This window comes from Microcaecilia unicolor, chromosome 10, assembly GCF_901765095.1.
Source record: "Microcaecilia unicolor chromosome 10, aMicUni1.1, whole genome shotgun sequence".
NCBI lineage: Eukaryota > Metazoa > Chordata > Amphibia > Gymnophiona > Siphonopidae > Microcaecilia > Microcaecilia unicolor.
In genome coordinates, this window is record NC_044040.1 from 174477552 (window position 1) to 174493622 (window position 16071).

General features: G+C 46.0%; 1 protein-coding gene across 1 annotated transcript in view; it reads left to right on the forward strand.

Moving 5' to 3' along the window:
• Window positions 1-16071, forward strand: part of PLS1 (plastin 1) — an 88951-nt gene that overhangs the window by 41569 nt on the left and 31311 nt on the right. The window contains exons 5-10 of the mRNA XM_030216439.1: window positions 4157-4289; window positions 6138-6219; window positions 9845-10010; window positions 10108-10250; window positions 14518-14613; window positions 15693-15888. Coding sequence (XP_030072299.1) covers window positions 4157-4289; window positions 6138-6219; window positions 9845-10010; window positions 10108-10250; window positions 14518-14613; window positions 15693-15888 — 816 coding nt within the window. The remainder of the gene's footprint in view (window positions 1-4156; window positions 4290-6137; window positions 6220-9844; window positions 10011-10107; window positions 10251-14517; window positions 14614-15692; window positions 15889-16071) is intronic.

The window sequence follows — 16071 nt, forward strand, 5'->3', positions numbered from 1 at the left end:
CCTCCCGTAAAGATAAATACCTGGGCTGGCGGGGATCTCCGGGCCCTGCCAGCTGAAGAATCTTCTGGAGGCCCCCAAGGCTTTAGAAGTTTCATCCCTGCGCCAGTCACCAGCATGGCGGGAAGCAGCGTTGCCTGCGTGCCTGCCTTTTAAAATAATTCGTCTCCCCAGGCTCCGCTGCATTTACTTCTTCACCCGTCGCAAAGCGCTGCCGTTCACACAGGCAGCTCCGCTCCCCTTTGCCGCGTCCATCCGGCCCTCTCTGATCCACTTCATGTAGTGGATACGTAGGGCCAGATGGTCCAGGCAAAGGGGAGCGGAGCTGCCTGTGCGAACGGCAGCACTTTGCGACGGGCAAAGAAGTAAATGCAGCGGAGCCTGGGGAGACAAATTATTTTAAAAGGCAGGCAGGCAACGCTGCTGAACCCTGCTTTCCAGACCCGGCGGAGCTGCGGGAGAAAAGGCAGCGACTGCAGCAGGATCTTGGATGGGCGGGTCTGGAGGGAAAGTGGCTGGGCCTGGGCCCGTCCAGGCCCGCCCGTGGCTACGCCCCTGCTCTCCCGCCTTTTCTCCATCTATAGTCCAGCCAGTGGGGGAGTGGGGGGCGCTGTTTCATTTTCACATTTTCAGTAGTGAGGGACAGACAAGCTCTGCAGGACTCCAGGGAACCTGCCTCTGCCTAGTGATTGAAAGCACTCTTTATACAACGACTGAGAATGCAGCCTGGTGGGAAATACAGTACAAATTTTTGTTCCGACTGCATGTATCCCCCCACAGAGCATTTAGAGCTACACTCCGAGAGACGGATACTTGTCCAAAGTGCAAGGGAAATAATGCTCATTTGGGGCATATGTATTGGAGCTGTGCCCGAGTGAAAACTTTTTGGACTGAGCTGAGTACACATGTATCACAGATCTGGAACACTTCGTGGAGGCCATCCCCAGGACAATTGTTTGATCTTTTTGGGACACAGAGGCCTACTCCGGTGGGATTTAAGGCTTTTTTTGAAGAGAGCAGTTCTGTTGGCAAAGTGTGTCATCTTACTGTTGTGGCTGGCTACAGATAGCCCAACAATATCTCACTGGAGATTGGCAATGATCCACGCTTGTGTGCTAGAGAAGAAAGGAATTATGGATTTGGCCTCTAAGAGAGGTGAAAAGTTTTGTAATAATTTGGTCTCCGTTTTGGGTCTCTTTCACCCCAGTCGCAAGAAGCAAGATATTGAACTGTTATATTTTGATTAAGAGGGTTGGGTGGAGGGGTGGGAAGGAGGGGAGTGAGGGGGGTGGATTGAGGGAGGGTGGGGACAAGTTGGGGAAGAACCGTTAGAAAACTTATGCATTTAGAAAACGTATGCATTTGGAACGAACTTCTTGTTGGTTGTATCATCTATGCTATGGTTGTAATTTGATAAAGTTTGGAATGCAAATAAACAAGAAGTTTTAAAAAATTGGCTATACCTATTACAAGAGTGTCTTCTGCTTGAATGTTGTATTCTGTCTCCACCTACTGGAAGGGAGAAAAATCCAGGATCTATTCTATTTATGGTGGAACTCCAAGAAACCTAATTAGAAGTTAGGATAATTTTTGTTATGTAAAAGGACCTTAATTTATACTTTACAGTCATAGCAATCACAGCATTTTATCATGATGCTTGTATTGTAGACAGAATAAGGGATAAAACACTTTAGTAAAGTGAACCTAACATGACTTGCCTAGAAGACAAGGGAGAAACCAAAGATAGACAAGCAAGCATTCAGATACTATTGAAATCCCCGAAACTAAAAAATAAAACAAAGAGGCAGACAGGAAAGATGGATAAGAAGGGAACAGGGTAGATCTAATCAACATCTGCTAATTTCTTACCAACATGCCCAGTTGATTTGATTTGGTTTGGTAGACACAACAGTACCATTAAGGTTTTGGCTGCAGCCTTGAGAGCAGCCATAATGCCATTTTACTGTAGACAGTTTAATGGCAGAGTTAAAATTGAATCCATAGAATGTATTTCTCTTATGCTGAAAGAGAACCTTTCATAGATTCCTTGCTCATGGAATGAAGGCTTCTTATTGCCCAGAAATGTTGCTTAATTTGGGGAATCCAGGTCTATATCCCGCTCTAGTACATGTGGTGGAAATTGTAAGCCTTCCAAAATCAACAACATACCAACTGTACCTATAGATAGGAGACACCTGTATACCTGAGGGCTTTTGTAGCGGTATACAGTTAGGTATAGTGGGTTTTGGGGTGTTTCTGGAGGGGTCACAATGCAAAATAGGGGTATTGGGGTGGGATTTGTACCTGGGTCCCGTTATGTGTCCACTGCACTGACTACTAGGCTGCCCCTCTGCTCGGCTGGGATGTCTATGTGGCCACTTTACTAGGAAGAGTGCCACACAGCCATCCCTATGGCTTGTTTTTGTGCATTTTTCTCTAGAACTTTTTTTTTTTAATGATACCTTGGGCACAAAAGTGTCTGGAAAATAGCAATTTTGAAACAAAAAAATATATTTTTTTTTCCAGTTCAAAAAAAATTGCTGTGTTCAGGATGAGAATTTTAGATGTTTTCAGCAAAACGTTTACAATGGGACTTGGACATCATAATGAAAATGCCCCTCCATGTTCCCCAAATCAAAACCTTCTAGTGATTGTATAATTCCACCAGATGCAATTTGATTTCACTTGTTGCAGTCTCTTCAGTATTACGGAATAATCTACCATTATATTTTGGAGTTTGAACCCTCTTTCTTATGATTCAAAGTGGTTATCAGACTTCATCTCTTTGAAAAAAAACTTCCAGTAAGGAGGATCCATCTTTTCTTCCAAGAGACAGTTGGGATGAAGCCAGGCACTGGACAGTAGTCCAGCTCTATCTAACTTACCCCTTTCCCCTTCGCTGTCTGTGTACAATGTAACATTTTCTCTCTACCCTCATCTTTTCCCTGCATTCCTTTTTTTTCTACTGTATTTCTTGATGTATTTGTATTGATTGTAAACCACTTATCTGGAACCCTGATAAGCAATATATCCAAAACTGAATAAATGTCAAACTTACATTTTTGAACACTATTCCATTTTACTGTCTCTTTTGGCAAACTGGAAGCCAGGAATTCATGGCACAGCTTGAGGGGTGGCACCAACATGACAGTTATAGAGGGGCATTTTTGAACGGGGACGACCATCTCTAAGGGCGCCCAACTATAAGGACGGTGCCGCGAAGGGGTGGGGCAATGCATATTGTCGAAACAAGATGGACATCCATCTTTCGTTTCGATAATACTGTCGGGAATGCCCAAATCTTGACATTTAGGTCAACCTTAGAGATGGTCGTCCTCGGTTTTCGGCGATAATGGAAACCAAAGACATCTGTCTCAAAAACGTCCAAATCCAAGCCCTTTGGTCATGGGAGGAGTCAGCATTTGTAGTTCACTGGTCCCCCTCACATGCCAGGACACCAACCGGGCACCCTAGGGGGCACTGCAGTGGACTTCACAAATTGCTCCCAGGTGCATAGCTCCCTTACCTTGTGTGCTGAGCCCCCCAACCCCCCCCCCCAGGTCCACCTGCCTGAAGTACACTGCACCCACTACAACTCCAGGGACCTGTATACTGCTGCGATGGACCTGAGTATGGCATTTGAGGCTGGTCAGTTCGGGCACCTTTTTGAGGCTTGGTCGTGAAAAAGAATGGACAAAGTAAAGTCGGCCAAGTGCTCGTCAGGGACGCCCTTCTTTTTTCTATTATTGGCCGAGGATGACCATCTCCTAATCACGCCCCAGTCCCGCCTTCGCTACCCTGCCGACACGCCCTTGTGAACTTTGGTCGTCCCCGCAATGGAAAGCAGTCGAGGGTGTCAAAAAATCGGCTTTCGATTATGCCGATTTGGACGACCTTGCGAGAAGGACGCCCATCTCCCGATTTGTGTCGAAAGATGGGCGTCCTTCTCTTTCAAAAATAAGCATGATAGTGTCTATTAAAGACTTGTCAGGGCCGACATGGGGTCGTGAGTATCCTCTTATGGTAGTGACAAGAGCTCCTTGCTAAGAAGCTGGCAGCATATCACCATTTTGAGTCAGCAGTGCCAAACAATTTAGAGATACAATAGTATTACAATTCATATATTTTCTTAACTAAAATTATGATTTTTGTCCTTCAGAGGAAGAAAAGTTTGCTTTTGTTAACTGGATGAATAAAGCTCTTCAAGATGATCCAGACTGTCAGCATCTACTGCCTATTAATCCCTCTGATGCTAGTCTATTTAAGTCACTCAGAGATGGCATCATTCTTTGGTAAGTCTAGTAGGAATGGGTGAGAATGTCCTTCCACCTTTCACAGTAACTTGATTGGGTCACTCACTGGAGAGGATCAGAAGGTAACAAGACAACGCACACATGAAGTGGCTTCTTGTGTCTTTATATTTCTGAGATCCAGTTATGATTGGTCAGAAGACTTCTGTCTCCATAACAGTAGAACTAGGTGGGCATTTGCAGTACCAGTAATTTGACAGAAAGGAGGGAATTCAGTAAATGTTGCCCAAAGTTAGGCACTGGGAAGATCTGTGCTAAACTAGTATTCTGCAAAGGGCACTCTGTGCAGAGCACCTTTTGCAGAGTACTAGCTTAGCACGGATAAGTACATAAGTATTGTCACACTGAAACAAACCAAAGGTCCATCAAGCCCAGCATCCTGTTTCTAACAGTGGCCAATCCAGGTCACAAATACCTGACAAGATCCCAAAAAAGCTCAATTCATTTTATGCTGCTTATCCCAGAGGTAAGCAGTGGATTTTCCCCAAGTTATTTTAATAATGGTCTATTGACTTTTCCTTTAGGAAGCCGTCCAACCTTTTTAAAATCCCGCTAAGCTAACCGCCTTTACCACATTCTCTGGCAACAAATTCCAGAGTTTAATTGCACGTTGAGTCTAATTGCGTCTAAATTTGGGCGTGAGCAGTTATACCTGCTGAAACCTGATGTAAATCTTGGCATGCAACTAATGGCAGTTGGGCTTGTAAATGACACTATTCTATAACATCGCACCTAAATTCAGGGAATGCCCCGACCCACAAATGCCTCTCCCATGGCCTTGCCCCCTTTTGAGTTGCACTGTTGCACACCATAAAATTTAGGTGTGTACAGGGGTGTGCTGGTAAATTTTTAACAACGGGTTCTCTGGGCATAGCCAGCCCTGCAATTTAGGGGGTCAAGGGTGGACTGTGGGGGCAACACATGCCTCTCTCTCCCCCTGCTCATGCGGGCATGCTAGGCATACCTTTTACTGGCAAGGAAGCCAATCCCTACCAGCCAATAAATGGACTGCCATCACTCCCTGCTGCTTGTTTCTTGCTTTGAGCAGCATACTGGGACTTCTCTCACATGCACGAGAAGTCCCAGCCTGCTGCTCAAAGTTGGAAACAAGGAGCGGGGAGCAGCAGCAGTCTATTTACTTGGCTGGCAGGGCTTAACATCCCCGCCAGCAAAGTAAAAGAGAATTCAGGAGGGGATCCAACACCACATTTTGGGATCTAGTTGTTAAAGTAACCATGGGGGGCCCAACTTTAAAGACCAGCTCCCAAAATTCTTAAAAACTTAACAAACAGCTCTCACCAGGTGAGATCCTGCTCCAGAACACCACTGGGTGTGTATGTTATAGAATAAGGCGCAGGGCAGATCCGCATGTAAACCCAAATAAGTGTGAATTAACACCAATTATTGGTTGTTAATGGCTTATTAATTAGTTTGCACTTTGGGTGACCTATGTAGAATTTGGGGGAAGTATCCAAATGCTCAAAGAATCTCGCTTTTGCTTAATTTTGTACTCTGATAAATTTTTATCTAGATTTGCCTGGTCAATGAGCCATAATTTTCAACTTTGTTGCTTCTGCAGTCACAGGAGAGTGGAGAGGGGCTGAAAGGAGATTAGCAAAGATCATTAACCTTTATAGTTTTATCTCATAAATATTGCATAAGATAGCAGAATAATTTAATAGAGCAAACCTTTAATTCTGTTCTGGCAATACTCTGAATTTAATGTGTCTTGGGTTTTTAAAATCTAGAAAACATCACCATTATTTTAACAGAGAGCTTCCTTGATTCTCTTTAACATATATTTCTATGTTTTTGTACCTTATTTTTCAGCAAATTGATTAATTTATCACAGCCAGACACAATTGATGAAAGAGCCATCAATAAGAAGAAATTGACACCCTTTACTATTTCTGTAGGTATTTAATAAGATGAATAACCACAAGCTTCTACATTATATTCCAACACAGTCAGATTTTTTTAAAATCTGTAGGCATGGAAGTACTCGCCTTTCAGGTGAATTTTTAAGCATAAAGAGAATAATTTTATAAATCATCTTTGAAGGTAAATGCTCTAATAAAATTGAGTCATGCCTAAACGTATGTAGAGAGCAAGTTGGCAGGTATTCAGAGGCAGAGTTTGGGCAGAAAATGTGTGAAAATGCAATTTACTTATACACTTTATAAAATATACCCACATGTGTGTATTGTACATGTGCACATTTGCCCTCTCCATACCTTCAATTTAGGTTCAATATTTCTGCCAGAGGGGAATTTTTGAAAGAGCTTTGTCAGAATTGGGACATCCTGTTCATTTGTTCAAAAAAAGCATCCATCTCACAGCAATTTTTCAACAGGAAAAACATTGGGGTTTCCAGTTCAAAAATATGTGAGAAGGTCCAAAATGAACAGTAATTTTCCAAAATAGAACATCCAAATTATGAACGCCAAAAAAACAGGGACAAGGACGTCTGCCAGGCAGCATTTGTACAAAAATAGTCACACACATGTGCCTGCAGAGCAGAGGGACAGCCTAGTGGTCAGTGCAGTGGACATTAATCCGGGGCACTCAGGTTCATATTCTACTGCAACTCTGTTATTTTAAGTGGTGAGCCTTCTAGAGACAGGGAAATACCTACTGTACCTGAATGTGCATCACCTCAATAGCCCTCGGGCTTGCATGTGTCTAATATTTAGGTACAATAGGTATAGAGCATTGAAGAGGAATTTGAACCTGGGTCCCCAGGTTTACATTCCACTGCATTGATCACTAGTCTACCCGTCAGACCTGCTTGCTGCTCTGTTCAGAATGTCCATAACACCTGATGCTGTCGGAGAACCTGGTTTCCCTTTCCTGTGTCACTTTCAGGGTTGAGGGAGGGGGTGAGTAACCGCTGGGGGATTAAAGAGAGGCCATGCCAATCCCTTCAGTGGTCAGATACTCAAATTAGGACACCTTTTTATACCCTGGAAGTCTAAATTAGATGCCCTTCTTTTGTAACTTGGATGTTTCTTCCCATTCGATTATTGCTGTTAGTTGTCCTAAATTTGGACCCTCCCTAGTCCTGCCCACAACATACCCCCTTGCTATTAGGATGTTCTGCCTTTTGAATATCACGATTTGGATGTTTTTGGTAAATTAATTTTTTTTGCCTATTTTGAGATGTCCATATGCTTTGAATATGAGCCCCATAGGTACTTTCCTGCCCTAAGTGCCCTGTTATAAAATCACTCTTAAAGACTGTACATTTAGATAAGTCATTTTTGATGAGAAGCTCCCTTTATTTTCACCTGTATTGTAACAGACTTAACCTTTAATATTTTGTTGGCTCAGCAATTTTCTCTTGCTTCTTTGTAGTGGCATAATGTTCAATTTTGGGTGGGCGTGAGCCCAAATTGAAGGGACACAAAATTTTACTTTGACCTCAACTCAGATTGTAAACACCTGAACTGATGGGGATTCCCAAGCCTCGCCAACTGAAGAGGTCCTCCTCCAGCAGCCAGAAACTCCCCTATGTTCACAGTCAGCATCACTTTCCACAGGCCACTGCCACGCTAGCTCCTTCCACCATTGCATGCTCAATTTTTGCACATGCGTGAAAACGGAGCATGCAGGGGGGGGCGAACAGGGGTGTAGCAGTGGCCCATAGGCGTAGACTGGGGGGGGGGCGATGGGGGCAATGCCCCCCCAAACGACGATGACGTGGACTGGCGCTAGAAGTGAAAAAAAAAAAAACCAAGCAGGCACGCGCTCGTCTCCGTCCGCTTCGCTGCTTCCCTGCCCTCTCTGTCTGCGTCCTGCCCGAAAGGAAATTACATCAGAGGAAGGCGGGACGCAGACAGAGAAGGCAGGGAAGCAGCGAAGCGGACGGAGACGAGCGTGTCTGTCTACCCCCTCTCTTCCTACCCTCCGGCGCAGGCAGCACCAATCTTCTCTAAGTCTTTCTTGTTCCTGGCAGCGGTAGCGACGTACACGCTGCCTTCAGCTCTGCCCCGAAGCCTTCTCTTCAAGTTCCTGTTCCCGCATAGGTGGGAACAGGAACTTGAAGAGAAGGCTTCCGGGGCAGACCGAAGGCAGCGTGTACGTCGCTACCGCTGCCAGGAACACAGGCTGAAGAAGACTGCTGCCTGCACCGGAGGGAGGGAGGAAGAGAGGGGGTAAACGGAGTCACGATCCTGGACCTCGCGGGGGGGGGGGGGGCAGCAGAGGGAAGATGAATGGGACTGGGAGGGTGGAGAGCAGAGGGAAGGAGTAAGAGATGGATGGGACTGGGAGGGGTGGGTGGGGAGCAGAGGGAAGGACCAGGAATTGGATTGTACTGGACTGGGAAAGGAGGTCAGAGGGAAGGAGCAGGAGATGGATGGGACTGGGAGGGGTGGGAAGCAGAGGGAAGGAGCAAGAGATGGATGGGACTGGGAGGGGTGGTGAGCAGAGGGAAGGAGCAGGAGATGGATGGGACTGGGAGGGTGGGAAGCAGAGGGAAGGAGCAGGAGATGGATGGGACTGGGAGGGGTGGGAAGCAGAGGGAAGGAGCAAGAGATGGATGGGACTGCGAGGGGTGGGGAGCAGAGGGAAGGAGCAACAGATGGATGGGACTGGGAGGGGTGGGGAGCAGAAGGAAGGAGCAAGAGATGGATGGGACTGCGAGGGGTGGGGAGCAGAGGGAAGGAGCAGGAGATGGATGGGACTGGGAGGGTGGGAAGCAGAGGGAAGGAGCAGGAGATGGATGGGACTGGGAGGGTGGGAAGCAGTGGGAAGGAGCAGGAAATGGATGGGACTGGGAGGGGTGGGAAGCAGAGGGAAGGAGCAAGAGATGGATGGGACTGGGAGGGGTGGGTGGGGAGCAGAGGGAAGGACCAGGAATTGGATGGGACTGGGAGGGTGGGAAGCAGTGGGAAGGAGCAGGAGATGGATGGGACTGGGAGGGGTGGGAAGCAGAGGGAAGGAGCAAGAGATGGATGGGACTGGGAGGGGTGGGTGGGGAGCAGAGGGAAGGACCAGGAATTGGATTGGACTGGGAAATGAGGTGAGCAGAGGGAAGGAGCAGGAGATGGATGGGACTGGGAGGGGTGGGGAGCAGAGGGAAGCCTACTGGAAAGAAGACACTGCATAAAACAGAAGACACTGGGACCAAAGCGAATAGAAAAACTAAATGATCAACAAAGGTAAAAAAGTATTTTATTCAGAATATATTAATTGAAATATGTCAGCTTTTTGAAATGTGCATCTGTGATATTTTGCCTGTAAATTTCAATTCCTTCCTCCATATTAGCATATTCATTTGCATATGTATATATGCAAATGAATATGCTAATATGCTCCGCCCCATCCTTTGCCCCCCCAAATGAAACAGTCAAACTACGCCTATGCAGTGGCCGATGGAAAGTGTCACTGACTATGACTGTAGGGGATTTCTCTCCACCAGAGGAGAGAAATCTGCTGGTGGGGTTTGGGGATTCCTGCCAGCCATAGCAATGTGATATCACAATGAATCTTAATCATATATTTTAGTTAGTGTGAGTCTTGTTTTTTTTCTCTAGGAAAATTTGAATCTGGCTTTAAATTCTGCTTCAGCAATTGGCTGCACAGTAGTGAATATTGGCTCACAGGACCTTAAAGAGGGAAAGCCTTACCTGGTGTTAGGACTTCTGTGGCAGATCATTAAAGCCGGTCTGTTTGCTGACATAGAGATCTCCAGAAATGAAGGTAGATATGAAAGGAATATTACGAAGTATATAGGTTAAGATGAATTTGCTCATCTTTATTGACAGTAACACTGTTGTTCTATTTAAACTCTTTTTAGCTCTCATTGCTTTGCTAAATGAGGGAGAAGACCTGGAGCAGTTAATGAAACTTTCCCCAGAAGAGCTTTTGCTTCGTTGGGTCAACTACCATCTGGTGAATGCAGGCTGGCAAAAAATCACCAATTTCAGTCAGGACATTAAGGTACATGCCATACCTACTCATTCAGAGCAGCTGACAAATTCAAACTTGAGGTTTAGAGAAGATCAGAAGAGTTTTTTTTATTTAGTTTTTCTTTCATTCAATGACTCTCCAGTAGAGAGCTGCACAGAAACGGGGATTGCGGGAATCCTGTGGTAAGACTTCTGGGTTTGTGGGATTCCCAGATGGGAGAAGTTGTAGGTTTCCTGCGGGATTGTAGTTGAAATTTCTGGTGATGCCAGATTGAGACTTAGAATGCACTGAGAAAGGCTGTTGGAACATCAGACTGAGGCTTGGAACACTCATGGGTCAGCAGGAAACAGAGGGCTGTGAGTGAGTAAGTAAAGGAAGGAAAGTTTGGGTCAGGTATTGAAGGAAATACAAGTACAATACAGCTCCTTGTGACTCTGGGCAAGTCACTTAACCCTCCATTGCCCCATGTAAGCCGCATTGAGCCTGCCATGAGTGGGAAAGCGCGGGGTACAAATGTAACAAAATGAAAAAAAAAAATAATACAATGGGGATAGAGCAGATTAATTATGGGGATGGGTGGGAATGGAATGGAATGGATCTTAGTGGGTATGGGTTAGATTCTACTGGGGGGAGGGGATAGGTGAAATTTCTGACCCTGTGCAACTCTCTACTGTTTAGTTTAATTGTTACGATTTTTCTGAGACAGGCAGGGGTATGACTGGGACTCGCCTCTGATTGGCCTGTCACGGATTGAGCTGAGTCTGAAGCAGCAGACGTCAGAAGTCAGACCTATTTAAACACCTCTCCCTACAGCAGACGCTCTAGCGTTAATTCCTGTCAGCTAAGTTCTGGTTCTCTTACTCTGTCTGCTTGTGGCACAGTGTGTATTTTGAGGAGTTTTGCTTGCTCTCCTTTTTGTTTGTGGTCTGTGTGTGTGTGTGCTGGTTGTAACCAGCATGTCCTTGATTGCTTCTTTGCAGTGCAGCTGGGTCTGTCCTCTGCCTCGTTTCTCCCTGTCTCTGTTAGGCAGCCTTTCTATCCATGGTTCCTGCTTTGTTTGTTTAGTTTCCCTTTACTCAGTGTTAACCCTATATGTGCAGAGCTTGGTATTTGCCTTCTGTGAGCCTTGCCTCTGTTAGGCATCCTTTCTGTCCATGGTAAGCTAGTTCCTGCTTCTTTGTTTAGTTTCCCTTTACTCAGTGTTAACCCTATATGTGCAGAGCTTGGTATTTGCCTTCTGTGAGCCTTGCCTCTGTTAGGCATCCTTTCTGTCCATGGTAAGCTAGTTCCTGCTTCTTTGTTTAGTTTCCCTTTACTCAGTGTTAACCCTTTATGTGCAGTGCTTGGTATTTGCCTTCTGTGAGCCCTGCCTCTTTCAGGCAGCCTTTCTCTGGTGTCTGCCTTATCCCTTTCTGTACTCTTGTGTGCCTGCTTCTTTCCTGTCCTTATATTTGAAAGCAGCCTTTTCTTTCAGTCTGTTTTTCCTGTTCAGCCATTCCTGTGGAGCTTCGCTCTTGTAAGTTCCGTGTCTATAGTGTCCCATTCTGACTCCGGCTTTCCCTTTTTCCCTGTGGGCTTTGCCCTACGCTACCTGAGTTAATGTGTGTAGCCTTTGTTTGTATTCTCTCCCTCTGGTTGTATTCTGTATCCACCAGTTTTGTCAGTTGCTTTTCCCTTTGTGTCACTGGCTGGTGCTGTGTGCGCTGCTTGAGCTCCAGTCCTTTTGGGGACCCCACGTTCTTTTCCCTTCCCTGGTGTATGATTCGGTTCCAGTTCAGCTTTGCAGCCCATACGCTTGGACTCTGTACGAGTGGGTTCCGGATCGGCTTTGTGGCCCGCCTGAGTGGTCTATCTCCCTTTTCTGGTGGTGCTTGTTGATTGTCCTGAGTGTGTTGATTGTCCTGAGTGTGCGGGGCTTTGTGGCCCGTGGTATTGCTTAGCGCCTGATTGGTCTACCCTAGGCCTTGGCCAAGGCAGGGGCGTATCTGGACTCCGGCGGTAGGGGGGGCCAGAGCCAGAGGGAGGGGGCACATTTTAGCCCCCCCCCCCACCGCCACCGACCCCCCCCCCGCCATTGTCAGAGCCCCCACCGCCACCAATGACTCTCTCCACCCCCGTCCCGCCGCCAACCCTCCCCCGCTGCCGTTGCTTACTTTTGCTGGCGGGGGACCCCAACCCCCGCCAGCCGAGGTCCGCTTCCACCTGCCGCTGCCTTAAAAACTACTTCTTCAGCCGGCGGGGGACCCCAAACCCCCGCCAGCCGCCCCGAGGTGTTTAAAGTTCATCTTCGGCCTCCGTGGCCGTGCTGCTGTTGATAGGAGCTGTTGAATCCACTTCGGAGTCTGACGTCGCAGCACGTACAACGACATCAGACTCCGAAGTGGATTCAACAGCTCCTATCAACAGCAGCATGGCCACGGAGGCCGAAGATGAACTTTAAACACCTCGGGGCGGCTGGCGGGGGTTTGGGGTCCCCCGCCGGCTGAAGAAGTAGTTTTTAAGGCAGCGGCAGGTGGAAGTAGACCTCGGCTGGCGGGGGTTGGGGTCCCCCGCCAGCAAAAGTAAGCAACGGCAGCGGGGGAGGGTTGATGGCGGTAGGGGGGTCCAGGGCAAAATCTGCGGGGGCCCAGGCCCCTGAGGCCCCACACAGATACACCCCTGGGCCAAGGTCCTTCCTAAGCCTTGGCCTAGGCACAAGGGCTCACGATCAGATTAACATTAATTCACCACTGAGTTGCAGACCCTTATATTTTACCATATGATGATCATAGCGTATCAGTTCTAAATGGAGACAGAGTTGCTAGCTGGCTTCAGATTATCAGGAGAGGCTGGTTTGGTTCTGGTTTTATTCCACTGCATGCAGGGATATGCAGTCTTGCTTATCTTAAGGAAATAACAATAGGGACGTAAAAGGGAACTACAAGTCTCTGCATACAGTGAATAAAACCAGTACTGGATAAGCTGATTCTGATTATCTGGAGCCAGTTGGCAAAGCTAAATGTGGCTTGAGAGAGGGGCATTTCTGGTGTATGGGAGAAGGTGAAAAAAATCCAACTGCATGGTGGCCTTGGTGTTAATGGTATTTTTTATGATGCATTATATACAATTTGAAATAAAAATAACAAAACCAAACTAATTTATGCCTTTTCTGTTGTGTCCCCAAGGATGTTGTTTTTCAGCATGTTGGTTATTTTTGTAGTAAAAGACGTACCTTTTTATTATGATTACAGCCTGTATTTTAAGAATCCCCTTTGCTGTGCTTACATTTTCACATATCTGTGTGATGCCTTCTTGTGGTTCTTGATGATGATCAGTGCAGCAACAGCACAACATGGCTGATGTCATCAATATAACCATTTAACCCAACCAGTTTGTCCTGTTGCCTTTTTCTGCACTCCTGTAGATTTGCCATCACCCTTTCTGGCCCTTACCACTGCTGTTAGTGCTAAAGAAAATCTCCTAGCTTTCAGCCTCACTTATAATCCTGTTTGCCATTAGTTACAGATTGTAGCCAGATGAATCTGGTCATAGTTACTCAGGTCTGATGATCAGAAGCAAATGCGGGCGCTGATGCTGACAGCTGATAAGCGCCGCATGAACCAATGAGTTCCCTGGCTCACAACACAATGAGTATGCAAATGCATGTTGATGAGGTCATTCCCTGTTCCTCCCCAATGCTCAGCAGACAGCACGCCAAACAAGGGCGCTCTTTCTGCTGTAAACCCTATGGCAGGTCGGAGCTGACGTTAGAGTTTCTGAGAGGCAGGAGAAGCTCCTTCATCAGCAGTCCCATCAGAAAAGAGTTAGATCTTTGAAAACAAATTGACCCTTCTTAAAGTAAGATTAGGTGTGAGACTTACAATAAACTTTCTTCCCCTTGCCCCCCACCCTATGCCAAACACAAATTGGCATTGCTCCAAGAAGACAGTGAAAGTCCTCCTAGGTGGAGGAACACTGACATCCCCCCCACAGATACACAGGAACAAACAAACAGTGGGAAATAGACCATGCACTCCAGTATTCTATAACAGACTCAGGGCAATCTGATTCCGTTACGGAATTGGTGCTCTCTGGGTTGCATTGAGGCACTCAAAAGGAGGCACCATTTTATAGAATTGCCCCCAAAGCCTGTCTGACCAGGAAGGCCAATGCATGAAACACAAGTGTCTAATTTTCACAAAATGATGTAGACAGGTTAAATCATAGCTAATTGTAACAGAATGTGGTATATACAGAGATCTGAATGCACAGACTGAAACTGGACATCCTCCTTTGTCATTTGAACATATTTTTGTAGGATTCCAGAGCCTATTATCACTTACTGAAGCAGATTGCTCCCAAAGGAGGCAAAGGTGAAGGCACAGGAATCAACATTGACTTTTCAGGATTCGATGTAAGTAATTGTATGTTTTAAAAGCAGAGGGACATTGATTAGGGGGTAATTTTAAGAAGCTTTTTCTGCATATAAAGCTACAGGGGCAGTGATGTAAGAGACGGGAGGAGCCTGCACAGAGCCAGCAGCCAATGCTTTGAGGCTGCCTGCGGTGCCGCATTTTTTAAAAAACATTTTTTCTTGTCCTTAGCGACGCGTTGGCGCTCAGCTCAGTCAGCTGAGCGCTTCTTCTTTTTGTAGCGCCGGGCGCCGGCCCTGCTGCTCATCAGGAAAAGCAGCAGTGGCCGGCAATGGGAGCTGGCGCTGGGCGGGCCTGGGCTGGAATTGGGTGGGCACACCCGTAGCTACGCCCCTGACACACACACTCCCACATGCACACAGAAGAAAACATTGCTAGCCCCCGTTTCATTTGCATCAGAAACGGGGCTTTTTTACTAGTATACATATATTTACTTTGAAAATTAGTGCAACGTATGCCAGTAAAAAGTATCCACAATCTTTGAAGATATGTGAGCAGTCTGAAAATTGCCCGCACGCACTATTTTACTATATGTGATGATACAGACTCTCATCTGGTGTCCTCTCATCAGTGACAGGGTGTGTGCAGCAATGTTTACTGGTTGTGAAGCTGTTTGTAGTGTGTAAAACCTACTGTCTATCTTTAGAAAGGGACTTTTCATCACAGAAAATTTAGAGATAGGATGCAAATCGATTACTTCATTCTTTGTGCATAGTGAATCTAGTCCTCAATATTCAAGAACAGCCATTTTCTAATTATAGCCTTATTTAAAGAATTAGAAACACACTATTAATATTTTTGTGCTCAACGACATACACAATGGCTATGTATAAGAGAGATTCTCACACACCACCTGCACTGTATGCAAATCTCTCTCATATATATTGATTGTGAATATCCTGAAAACTTTACTGGTTGGGTGTGTCTTGAGGATTGGGTTGAGAAACCCTGGTCTAGGAGCTGTTCAGACTGTGGTGCTGAACAGCAGTGAGACATGATTTAATTCACTTTGAGGTTCAATGGTCTTTTTTTTTTGTTTGTTTTTAACTTGCTTTTGCAGGAGAAAAATGATTTGAAAAGAGCAGAGTATATGCTTCAGCAAGCAGACAAACTGGGCTGCCGACAGTTTGTTACGCCAGCAGATGTGGTTGCAGGCAATCCTAAACTCAATTTAGCATTTGTAGCGAATCTGTTTAACACTCATTCTGCTCTGCACAAACCTCATGGCTCAAGTTATGATCCCAATTTACTAGAAGGTGAGCTCTTCTGATGTGTAGATACATGCTTAAATCAAGTTAGCAGAGGGGGGGTGGGTTGTGATGTGTATGCATATTTTATAGGAGATCTGTTCCCAGAATTAAAGACAGTTGGTTATGATATTAAAATCTCCTCAGAGGGCTGTCTCCTGGAAGTTATGTTAGATTTAGCATTAACATTGG